Genomic DNA, 13,752 nt, shown 5'->3' on the forward strand with positions numbered 1-13,752 from the left:
ATATAAAATTCTTGGGATAACAATTAAAAAGGCGGATCTCTGGAGAGCAACAAAACGAAAGGAAGAGGAAACACAAGGCAGATTGTGAGTCTGCATCATCTGACGGAGCGAGAGCAGGTCTTTAGCACGTGAGCAGCCCAGCCAGTGTTGAGTGAACGTGAGGAGTTTTGTCCACAGAGGAAACCGGCACGTTCACTCGCTCGTATTACATGAATGAGCTTACGACATTTGTCAGTGAAATAACGCCATATGCACTTACGTCCATCTCGCGAATGCACTGTCTTCTGCCATTTTCATCTATTTGCCGCTTTTCCGCTGCGCGTACTGCGAACCGGGCTGAGCCAATAGCCCCGGACCTTGAGCTCAGAAGCTGAAATCATTCCGCGTTCAAAGTAAAAAGGTCCCATTGCCAGAGGGAGATTAATGACAGCACGCGCATATATTCTCTAGCCACGAACAGGAATTAGAACTGCGGTATTTTTTATTTGTTAATGTCTTGCGGGCGAAAAGTGTGTTGTAACGCACGCGTTACTGAACATGTACCGAGTAAAATATTACTGAAAATGTATTAGTAATGTCTTACACTACTGCGTTACAGGAAAATGTAATACATTACTGTAATACATTACTTTTGTAACGCATTACTCCCAACACTGCAGAAAATGTTGAAAAAAGCAGCCATGTAAAAAGTAGGAGCTGTTGAACCATATAGTGGCTGCTTTTTGACCCTGTAGCCTATTCTCTTCATTTCAGCAGAAGAAACTCACACAGTGTAGCAGCCCCATGGCATCAAAGAAGGAGGCAGAGATGCTTGCACGGTGATTTATTTTAACAGTATGAAACACTGAAATGCTTCACTTGTCACAGTGTTGACAAGAACACTGTAAAACTACACAAACCGAAAAAAAAAACACAGTGTAAACAATCACAAGAACGTAAAGCATAATATACACAGACATTCACAATACAAACACAGTGCACCATTCAAACACAGTGCACAATTCAATAAACAACAAAGTACCAGCAAACAATTAAACAAACAAGCATACCTCGTTCCGCTTTGCCATAAAGGGGGAGCTAAATTGTTCTCATTCGTTTAGCTGCTAGAGTATGCTGTTCATATTTATTTTTCAGCGTGAGGCAACAAACACCTGTTGCACACCGGCCAATGCTGATTATGAGGTGCTGGAGGGAAAGCTACTAAACCCAAATTACTGGCCAATTTATAGGCGTTGCCCTCTAGTGGTGACTTAAGGATAGGGAGGATGGAGGTCATTACAAACAGGTTTGGATCGAGTGGAGGATGAGTAAATTACAGAATTGTAATTTTTATGTGAACTACTCCTTTAATGATTCTGTAAGTAAAGGTAAATTTAATATTATCACTGAAGATATTGCCAAAGAATGGCAGGAAACGTGGAACAGAAAATAAGAGACAACAATTTATATGAAACAAAATTGTCTTAAAATGTTTAATTAAAAATTTTTGATCAACTGTAAAATACCGAAGTGTGTGTGTGTGTGTAAGAGAGAGAAATCTAATCTATTTTTTAAAATATTTTTTATTAATCTTTTTATTTTTATTAATTTATTTTTAATTTTATTAATCTATTTTTATTTTATTTATTTCTGTGTTTTCTCTGTATTATATTTGTTCTTGTTCGTACGCTGTGACGCTGCACTGCTTTGGCAATATGAATGTACAGTTATTTGTTATGCCAAAAAAGCACCTAAAATGTGAAATATGAGAGAAAGAGAGAGAGCAGAAATAGTATAAAGTGAAAAACATGGGAGAAATGTATCAATAAGTCATGACTGCAACAGTAAGTGGCAAAAAAGCAAAACAAAATAAAGACTCTTATTTTGGCGTGGCGTGTGACGTCATCAGGTGGCGCCGCTTCAGCGCTGTGATTCAACTGGAGAAAGGTTTGTGCTTTAAAATGTTTACAGATACAAACCGATTTAATTAAAGTTTCAGGATTTTTTACTTCCGATGCTAAATTATTTACCTGATGTTGAAAATAATATTTAAACCCTTTATACAGTGTAGTACTATTTTATTCTCAGTAGCCGAGGGCTATTGTTTGAAACAGAAAAGGGTGTAATGAGTGTTTTAAAGCAGGGTTTCCCAAACTTTTCTGATAGAGGTAAAGTTGGTTTTATATTCACACATTTGTTCATTTAGAAGTCTCTATATTGTTAACCATGTTACTTTGAATATTTGATTGGAATTAGCATGCAAGTGTGACTTCTAAACATCATTAACACTGTTTATTTGACTGTGAACAATGCTGTACTTTGATAGCCATTGGCTGCTAATATGATTTCGCTATTTAGAGTTTGCAAATAATACTTTAATGAAATTATATTATTAAGGGGAAAGTCAGAATGTGTTAATATAAAACCAATTTTACCTCTATTTTTAAAGAAATGTTTTACCTGATTTCGTTTTGATAATTAAAAGAAACTGTTGAAGCAAGTGTTGAAGAGAAGTTATTTTGTTTCTGTTCATTGTTTTATTTATTTTAAACAGGACATTTTTATTGTTTTGTTCATTTTAAACAGGACAAAGTGTCAAAACGCTGAGAAAAACTCCTGCTGAAGCGACTGATCTCCACACTGTTATAAAGATGCCGTTTATTAAAGAGGAGAGTGAAGATGTGAAGATTGAAGAAACATTCACAGTCAAACAGGAAGATCTGCAAGAACAAACAGGTTAGTTTTCATTCTCAAAGACCAACTCAGTCATTTGATCCTCATTCAGATATATTTTAATAATAAGAATACTAAATTAAATCCATCTTGCAGCCCTGAGTGTGCTGCCTAGTTCTCCTAAACGCACATAAGCACTCATTGAAAGACAAGAATGAGTTTCTTTTATCACTTGTTCTCATGTGTTTTGTCATTCTTTTATGTGTTATTAGTCTCCCATTTTCTCTACCTTCTTAAGGTTATTGCTTTTCTTGTTCTTTTGCTTTTTTAAACTGTCCTTGAGCACTGGCGCTATATAAAATAAATAAAAACAATAAATCAATAGAAGGTTTAACTGAGCTGATGATATTTGACCTACAGTATTCTCATAAAAGACTTAACATTTTAGACTTTAAAAAGTCTTAAATTTACTGAAATATTGTGCTGTATTGTGTCTTTTTTAAACAAGTCTTTATTTTCCTTTGTTCATGTTTTTCTACCCAATCTGGCCAAAAAAAAGCGGTGATTAAAGTCATAAGCCTGACTTGAATGAGCTGAACTAAACGTCCATGCTTAAATTGGTTCCATAACAGCAAGTTGAAGATCATTTGATCTGACTAGTCTGAGTTCAGTTTAAATAATCTAGATAACTGCTCGTGCACGTTTCTGTCATGAAACTTTAAAAGTCGAGCATAGATGCATCGATTATGTTGTGTGCTACCATGGCAACTTCAAGAACTGAAAGAGATCTGAAATGAGACACAGCTGTTCACAGCGAGTGAGCCGCGAAACTGCAGATTGTTCAATAGACTACATTAGTAGCAATATATTTTTAAACATAGGCTATTATATACGCCTATTAAAATGAAATTAAATATTTGTCATAAAACAAAATACTTTTGCGCTTACTTTCAATTCTTGCTTGCAAGGAAAAGTTTTCATGCATTGCAGGCTAACTGTAATGTACAAAATGTTCTAAATGTAAGCATATAGGTTTAAAATAAACAAAGAGCCGTGTACACACAAGCGGTGGGATTTTTAATTTGCTACCGAATCTGCTGCAAATCGTTGCTTTCTCTTTGCCACTTGTTTCCCACGGCTCGTGGGAAAATATCTTTACATTAAAGTGAGGCTGCTGCACAGCACGGATTATCTCCCGATTATTCAACTCATTTTACAGCTTTAAAGTCATTATTTAAGAAATGTAGTCTTCTTCTTTAAATTATTCAGTGTCTTTCTTACCCCCATGCTCGCGTGGGTTTCCTCCAGGTTCTCTGGTTTCCCCCAAATCCAAAGACATGCGGCATGCGCTAGCTATGGTATGAACTGAATAAGCTAAATTGTCCATAGTGTAGGAATGTGAATGAGTGTGTATGAATGTTTCGCAGTGAAGGCGTCCGCTGCATAAATCATATGCTGTATAAGTTGGCTGTTCGTTGCGCTGTGGTAACCCCAGATTAATAAAAGCACAAAGCCGAAAAAAAAGTGTATGTATGTATGTATGTATATATATATATATATATATATATATATATATATATATATATATATATATATATATATATATATATTCGAGAGAGAGCTAAGAACCCCCCTCACAGATTTCTCTTTTAAATTAATATTTTCTACAGGATGCTTTACAATAATAGATTTGTGCATATACATTAGATTATTCAGTACCAATGCAAAGTAAAAAATTATATATATATATATATATATATATATATATATATATTTTTTTTTTTTTTTTTTTTTTTTTTTTTTTTTTTTTTGCTATTTAGTGACTTTAACGTTTTAATCATTATTAAGAGGTTAAGTGAATTAAAATGGCACTAGAATATGGCAGGTGAATGTTAACATTACTTTGATTAGGCTTAAACTTAAGACTTAGCCTGCCCCGAACCAGGCTAGTGTCCCAGCATAAGTTGCCATGGTAACTAAGTTTGAACTATCGTAAACTTGATTTATGAAACCGAATCCGCCATTAATAAACCTGACTTACCAAAATAAACCTGGCTTTTTCTGTAAGCTTGGTTTATGGAATAGTCCCTAGGACACCGGGCCTCCAGGACTGAGTTTGGACATCCCTGCCTTTAGTTATATGTAAAGTGTATTTATAAGTACTTTTATCAGTAGATTTGCTATATGTAAGTTTATATAGTTTACAGAGTTGTATGCAGTGTACTGACTCTCACAAGTGTATCTCAAGTTATTTTGTGTGATAGTTAAATATATCTTAAATAAACTGCAAACAAAAAAATGTAAACTTCTTTTTTCCCCTCAGTTTCTTTCTTGAAACTTCCCTCTTAGGCCCCCCCATTTACACTAATGCATTTTAGTTTGAAAATGCTAAGTTTTGCTACGGTTGTGCCATTCGTCCATACTACGGAGTTTTCAAGTGCCTAAAACTGAGCGTTTTGGAAACGCTGAAGAGGCCGTTTTCATTCTAAAATGCTGCTGCTCTGTCTCAGTACGGATAGGGGCGGGACGGAGACATCTGAAGATGGAGACGTGGCTGCAGACATTCGCCTCTCTGGGGCTTTTTCTCAATATTAAGTAGCCAACACACAGTTCAGTCCTGCATCCTCTCCTTGTAAGTTCAGACTTCGCAAGTTTGATATGGAAAACAGACTCTTGAGGACTTGTCTTAAATCTTCAAAGGGAACAATGTACTTTTAAATCCTTATTCCCATCATCCAATACATTGTTTCACTATCTTAACAATAAAATAAAAACATGATAGAAGGAACTGCTATTTTTGTTTTGATATTAACAAATTAAAAGACAGCAGAAATGCATCATGTAGATTCATATAAGAGCGTCATCTTTACTGTATGCATATTCATAACAAAATAGAGCCTGTAACATTACTGCCTCTTTTAATTTTCATTAATAATGCTAAACATACCCTCTCTTTTGCGGAATATCAGTTTTAATAACCAATAATGGCCATTATAAAAGTATAATGTACAATAAGTTTATACATAATAGGAAATAAAGGCAAGCGATCAGTGAATATACAGAATGTGGTTACATTAATTATTAACTTATCTTTGCGCTCAGCCAAAACACATTACCTGAGAACAAGTAATAGATTCAAAAGACCAAAGTCGGGGAATATGTTGTTAAATTAGGGCTGATATAAATAAAATAAAAATTTATATCACGATATACTTATTAATTTCGGTCGATACGATATAATTCCGATATTAATATGGACAATATTAAAAAGACAAGAAACAACTGCCAAAAATGCACACAATAGATGTATGTTCCTACAAATGTCTGCAAACTTAATACCTCCAGGCTCTTATAACTTTTCTTTAAATAATATTCTTTTTCTATTTTTCCTTTACAAACAGACTATATATATATATATATATATATATATATATATATATATATATATATATATATATACAGACTTAGTTCATGGGGGTTAGCTTAACTTTTATCAGTTTTTTTTTTTTTTTTGTATATGCTGAATATTTAACAATCAAAATAATCCCAAAATCCACATCGTAAAAAAATAAATAAATAAATAAACAAAATAGAAAAAGAATAATAATTATAATTAAAAAACAAATCAAAAAGAGTATAGGCTACATTAATATTTGCAAAAGAAAAGAGTTGTTTGAGTATATTTAAAGTTCTGGTTGCTTTTTATCTTAATTGTCCTTTAAAGGTTCTTTCTGACTATTTTTGTGTATGTAATTACCTCATTAAGTTAAAAGATATAACATTAAATAGTTCTTATATTTTTTATATAGTCTATTTATATAAACTAATATTTTGTATAACACATTTTCATTATTTAACAGATTTAATAATTCTATCAATCAAATTCTTTCTATTTCATCAGCTTTGAAATAACCAGATTCCTGAAACATATGTTTGTGAATTATATTTTGTAAGTTTCCTTGAGTGCTATACCAGCATGCAGAGAGTTTGTGTGTGTGTGTGTGTGTGTGTGTGTGTGTGTGTGTGTATATATATATTGAGAGAGAGCTAAGAACACCCATCACAGATTTCTCTTTTAAATTAATATTTTCTACAGGATACTTTACAGTGTACTTGGTTACATAAATTAATATATTTGCTTATCTTTGCACTCAGCCAAAACAACAAGATGAATTCAATATCACGTTTAACAACTATAGTGAGATGAGATCATCCAGCAGATGAACTGTCTGACATGCACTATACTCTCACCTGGGGTTTATGCTCACCCGCCAGCTCTTGAAAGAGAGTGTGTGGTCACGTGATTTGCGTTTTTAGCCGTGTACTAGAATGAAAGGAGAACTTCTCAGAACCGCTAAATGAAACGCCGGTGTATTTCCCGCGATTTCTCTGCGCCTCCCTTGCGTTTCTTCTCTCTGACTCTCGACTATTTTGACAAATACACACAGACGACGCATGCTCACACAGAGCCCAAAATAGGAGTTTGTGATTGGACCAGCCTAATGTCAATAAAGAAAAGAGCCAATGGGCTGCAGAGTGTCACATGGGGCGGCCCGGTCTGTCTGTCCAGGAAAAAAAAGCATCTACTTTCAGAGAGTCACAAATCACAGGAGCGTCAATTAATAAGGCAGAAAAAAGCGATAGGCTGCTAAGCCTTTTATGGGCCAATCAGATCATAAGACGATGATCAGCCCGGCCCAAAAAGTACGTCGGCCCACCGGTAAAGTGCCCGGTCCGCCAGATGGCCAGTCCGCCCCTGTGCTCGACCAAATGGTTGATTTGTCACTTTATGGTAGAAAAGCAAAACTAATGATTTCATATCATACATTTCTGCAGTATAAATTTACTGTTTGCTGAGAAATATAAACTTTTGATCATTCACAGAATAAATATGACACAGCCTGTTCTTTATTCATGAATATACTGAAATCATTTCTTAAGTATATATATATTTTTCAACACTTTTAGGATAGTTTCGGAGTAAATATAATGAATTTTTAAAACTAATGTGTGAAAATCACAACTTATAAAGATAACCTCTTAAATGGCAAATACTGCCATGTTTTTTGTAGATATTTGATGAATGTCAATAGTTTCTATGGTACAAGAACTCACATCGTCAGGCCCTTTTACCAGAAAATCCCTTCACTGATGAGATAATTCAGCATGTTCACTCACATACTATACTCTCTCTGTCTCTCTCTCTCACACACACACACACACACATTTTTGTGAATTGTGGGGACATTACATAGGTTACAATTATTTTTATACTGTACAAACTGTACTTTCGATTGCTCTAAACCCAAATCCAATCTCTAAACCCAACTCTTACAGGAAATTTTGTGTAGTTTTACTTTACGAAAATAAAAAATATTTAATATGATTACAAGTCATACATAATGTCCACATAATTCACCATCTCCAGAGATGGAGTTTTACAGCATTTCTCAGTATAGTGAGATAGTGGCTTGTGTGCTGTGCCGCCTTTACTCGCCCTCGCCTCTGCCATAGTATTGCGACATCGCGCATAGGAGATAAATGACGTCAGTATGGAATAACCGGTCATGATCTATTACTGAACAGATATCGATCATTTTAACACCCATAGTAACGAGTAACGATGCAGCACATAAAAAATCTATCGGAGTAAAAATATTTAACTCATCAAAAATATATACTGAAGTAAAAGTGGAAGTAGGAGAAAAAACAATACTCCAGTAAAGTACAGATACTGCCTTTTAGTACTTAAGTACAGTAGTGAAGTAGTTCTACTTTGTTACTATACATCTCTGGAAAGGTGCACGTTCCAGCGTTTATGCAGATGCTCTACAGGTATGTCTCATGTCTGAGAGGCAAATATTCAGCTGTGTGTTCAGCTGTTACCTCAGACTTTTTTTCTGATGCGTTTACCAGTCAGGCACAGAATAGACTAGTATTCCCAGTCTGCTTTACAAAAAAAAACATTTTGTAATTATATTTACAAATAAAAATAGCCCATTTACAGCTTTCAAATCTCTGTTTTATTAATATGACCAAAATGACTTTTATGAGAAACTCTGAAAACTGGACTTACACAGATTCAATTTACTATAACTTCTATGTTAAGCGGCTTTGACACAATTTACATTGTAAAAGCACTAGATAAATATAGATGAATTGAATTGAATCTGCTTAAATGTGTACACGTTAATGGACTAAACAAAATATGATCTGATTTATTTTACATTTAATGTGCATCCAAATTACAGTGTGTGTAGACAATCTTTCCAGTGTGTTTTTACTTTTCAGAATTGAAAAGATTTTTTAGGATTTAATGAAAACTGTTGTATTTATTTATTTCAGTCCTTATTGAAGAGAATGAGGGGAGTAAAGAGGAGGAACATCATGTCAAAATTGAGGAAAAAACTCATTTACAGACTGATGGTATTTTTAAAAGGAAAGACAAGAATCGTTTCACCTGCACTCAGTGTGGGAAGAGCTTTGGAAAAAAACACATTCTTAATATTCACATGAGGATCCACACTGGAGAGAAACTATTCACATGTACTCAGTGTGGGAAGAGTTTCAGCCGCTTATCATCCCTTAACCTACACATGATGATTCACACTGGAGAGAAACCATTCACATGCAGTCAGTGTGGGAAGAGTTTTTACTGCTCATCAAACCTTTATAGACACATGAGGATCCACACTGGAGAGAAACCATTCAAAAGCACTCAGTGTGGGAAGAGTTTGAGCCTGTCATCAAACTTTAATCCACACATGAGGATTCACGCTAGAAAGAAACTATTCACATGCACTCAGTGTGGGAAGAGTTTGAGCAAACCATCATCCCTTAATCTACACATGATGAGCCACACCGGAGAGAAACCATTCACATGCACTCCATGTGGGAAGAGTTTCAGCCGCTCATCATCCCTTAATCTACACATGATGATTCACACTGGAGAGAAACCATTCACATGCACACAGTGTGGGAAAAGTTTTTACTGCTCATCAAACCTTTATAGACACATGAAGATCCACAATGGAGAAAAACCATTCACATGCACTCAGTGTGGGAAGAGTTTCAGCCGATCATCATCCCTTAATAAACACATGAGGATCCACACTGGAGAAAAACCATTCACATGCACTTGAGCCACGGTCACACTGGACTTTTCTCCCCATAGACTTCCTTTCATACGCATGTGAATGTATCAGACATGAAACGCAAGTTCGTGTATCAAGTTTTGCAGTTCACTGCGTTGCAAAGTTCAAGTTTGGTGAACTCTGACCTGCAAAATCATATCACTTGACTCGAAGATCAAAACATGACCTCTCTGGACAGAAATGTATATTATGGACCAATCGCTCACTTTTTTTATATCTAATCATCTTGTTTAATCCTGCCCCTTTTCACAGTGCCGTACAACAGAATGTTGCATGCTCAAACTCTAGTGTGACCGCAGCTTTGGTGTGGGAAGAGTTTTAGTAACTCATCAAACCTTAATAAACACATGAAGACCCACACTGGAGAGAACTCATTCACATGCACTCAGTAGCTATGTTTCCATCCAAAAATGCGAATAAACTTTGTGCAAAACTCGATTATCGCATAAAAGTTGTGCGAATGAAGCATCGTTTCCATCCAACGAGTCAAAGCGAACAAAATCGTCACTTTCTGATTAACTTGCGCCAAATATCAACAGTAAAAACTGCATTTGCTGCAGTAGGAGAAGCTGCATCAATCTTTTCTAAATAAATGCGCCACAGAAGACAATCCTGACAAGTAGTGAGCGCGCAGTGGCGTTTGAAGATGTCAGACGCGGACCACAGGCGCTCTTGATTCTGGAGGTCATTAATAATATAATAACATTAATACTGAAATGGTAAGGCGTTTTATAATGACCAAAATAACATTTCAGATGTTTTATAATGTGCTCAGCCTGACGTTTTATCCATTCACACATTTTAAGCACCACATGATCTCTTTTAACAAATCACATGACCTTTTTTAATGCGCGTGCTGGAGTTTGTGCGGTAAAAGTGTTTCCATCTCAGTTTTATTCTTATCGAATAAAAAGTTTATCCTACCCAGTTAGGTGCATAAGTTTTTTATGCACATTTTCAAAATTTATGCGCATCATGGCGTTTCCATCAACTGTTTTTTTTATGCGCATTTGCAAAATGTGCATAAAATAGGTGGATGGAACCATAGCTAGTGTAAGAACAGTTTCAACTGATCAGCAAACCTTAATGAACACGTGAAGATCCACACTGGTGTGGAAGTATATGTGCTTTGAGTGTGAGAACACTTTTATTACAAAATTGAAACTGCACCAGACGATTCACACTAGAGAGACCGTACAAGTGTTCACACTGTGACGAGGAGAGATTCACACTGGAGAGAAACTGTATAGATCTGATCAGTGTCTACAGAATTGGACAAAAAGCTGCACACATGACATGAATGCAGCAAAACATTTTCTTATGTGCACAGGATGTTTCATGTCTGAATAATGTTTGAAAAGGCTGAGTGGCGATGTACTGTTTTCCTACACTGCAATAGGTGGGTTGTAAATGTGTTGCACTCTTTGCGTTTACTGTAAACACAATGATGGCGACTGAGAGAAGAACAGTTTCATAAACATCTGGCAAACAGCACCTCTGCGTCTCTTTGCAAGTTATTGTACAGGTGCGGATAGGTCTGTACTCCACTCTCCAGTGTATTCATGTAGCTAGTGTTGTTTTGGATGATGTTCTCTGTCTGACTCCCTGAACGAGAAACAAATCACTAGGAAGACACCGCACATCAACAAGAAGGTGGAGCTCCAGGACGGATAGTTTGCAGTATACCAGGGCATCAAGTTTAGAAAGCCCATTCAATTGTCCTGTTTTGCATCTTTTATTAATGAAGTTTCTTTAATTTTAGGTTCAAGATTCTTTCTAGTTTACTACGTTTAATTTTTTGAGTAGAATACAAACTTGATGAATATTTTATGATTTAGGCAGAGCGACAGGTATTACAATACAATATTAATACACTTTGATGATCCCAAAGACTCCAGATTGACATTACTCATCGATGGGTATATAAAAGTTGTTATGCTAGCTACCCCAGGATGCTGTGGCTACTCAGGAGTCCTCATGTCAAGACCTGCCATCTCATTGACTCTTTAACCTTATGGTTTTGTTTTGCATTACCTATATCATGTAGTTAAAGTGTTGTAATAATATTCCAAGTTCTTCATTATTACAGGGTTTCCGCTGGGTCTTAAAAAGTCTAAAATTAAAAAAATATCAAAATTTAGGGCCTTTTAATTAAAGTCTTAAATTGGCTGTTCTAGGTCTTAAATATTTTTACACGGGTCTTATTTTTCTGATGTCCATGTAACGCTAAATCAAATATTAATTTAAATTCTTTTTTTGTTGTTGTTGCTAGGTTTTTTTGGTGATGTCGTTTTTATTTTACTAGTCCAATTGTAATTTCCGTTATTACAAACTACAAATTAGGTCAACTTGCTAAAGCCAATCAGCTTTCTGTTTTTGAGTGTGTGCTGCGAATTTGACGTCATTGCTGTGTTTGTGGAGGTTCACTGTGGGTGCATGCCACATGATTTCGGCTGGCTGAGTATGGCATTATTTCACTGTCAAATGTCGTAAGCACAGTATTACAAGTCGGGAGCGCAGTCATGTAATACGAGAGAGCGAATCTATTTGCTCATGCACTGGTTTCCTCTGTTCGTGGACAAAACTGCTCGTGAGCTCTCAAAACTCGTGCGAACACGTGCGAATGATCTGCTCTTGCTCCGTTGGACGGTGCAGACTCACAATTTTTGTGTCTTTTGTTTCCTCCTACTTTCATGCTTTTGCTCTCCAGAGATGCTTCAGCATACTGTAGTATTGAGAATAGTTAATAAAATACAGTGTAGTTTTACTACAGTAACGTGTGGTGAATTGTAGAATAATATACCCTATATTGTGAAAAAAAATACAGCACTGGGTCATTTGTTTATATTACACTTGTTGTGTTATCATAGCAACTATAGTATTACCACTAAAGATTAATTGAAGTACTTGTTGGAATATCTAGCCTATTCCATGCGTGTTCAAGAGAAAAGGTCTGGAGAGGTTTTTCTTAAATGTCAAAAATCGTAACAATTTATTGGATACAAATGAATAATTCGATGACAGAGCTCTGGGTTACGTTACCCCAATGCAATACAAGAATTACATTCAGGAGGTTCGCAACTGACTTACATTTCCTGACTCCAGTATATATATGCACAACTGATCTTAACAGGTGGAGTTTTGGTTTAACGTCACTTATCAGTCATTCTGCAGTCCCTTGGCTCTTTGCAACCCCTGGACATTACTTCCTCTTTCTGCAATCTTTCTCTGCATACCAGAACTGAACAATTATGTGCATCTTTAATATATTTCACAACTTCTACAAGCATCAGGACAACTTGTGACATGTCTAGACTATAGTTCTGGAACAAAGGCCCCCACCCTCAATTTATTCTTATTCTGCTTTTCCACTTGTCAGCAGTTCTTCTAAAAAGTATGCAGCACAGTAAAAAAGAGGAAGTTTGTCTGGTCAAGACGTTTTATAATACAAAAGAGAAAGATTGATTAATCTGTTGTTAGTCTAAACATTTTTCTAATAAAAAAATACAAAAGTAATAAAAATAAATTCATTTTCTCCAACAATTCCCCTTTTCTGCTCCTCTCTGGAGCAGACAAAAACAAAATCAGATAATCAAATCCCCACAAAAATGTCCAATTGTCATTTCTGCAGGCCTTTGCCTAAATCTCTGTTTTACCTCTTATTCAAAACAATCTTTAACATCCTAGTGCTTCTTCATTATGTTAAATGATGCCCAAAAACCCTTTTAACTCAATTTCTTTAACTTTTCTATTGATACACTTTATCAATAAAGGTAATTAATTTTTTCTTCTTCTTCTTCCCCACCAAAATTTAAATAAGAATGAGAATAATAAAAATGTAAATAAAATTTAAAAACTCCAACATTTAAAAAATAAAATCTGATCAAAAGGAAATGCACTCCCATTGAAAATCCCACAGTATGAATAAAATCTAAGATCAACACTT

General features: G+C 35.4%; 1 protein-coding gene across 1 annotated transcript; it reads left to right on the top strand.

Moving 5' to 3' along the window:
- Positions 1-1,759: 1,759 nt before the first annotated feature.
- Positions 1,760-11,300, top strand: LOC148682224 (uncharacterized). The gene is made up of 3 exons (XM_088650622.1): positions 1,760-1,926; positions 2,566-2,715; positions 8,998-11,300. The coding sequence occupies exons 1-3, from the start codon at positions 1,812-1,814 to the stop codon at positions 9,792-9,794; spliced, it is 1,062 nt and encodes a 353-aa protein (XP_088506748.1). The 5' UTR covers positions 1,760-1,811; the 3' UTR covers positions 9,795-11,300.
- The last annotated feature ends 2,452 nt before the right edge of the window (positions 11,301-13,752 follow it).

Source organism: Danio rerio, chromosome 4 (assembly GCF_052040795.2).
Source record: "Danio rerio strain M-AB ecotype USA chromosome 4, GRCz13ab, whole genome shotgun sequence".
Taxonomy (NCBI): domain Eukaryota; kingdom Metazoa; phylum Chordata; class Actinopteri; order Cypriniformes; family Danionidae; genus Danio; species Danio rerio.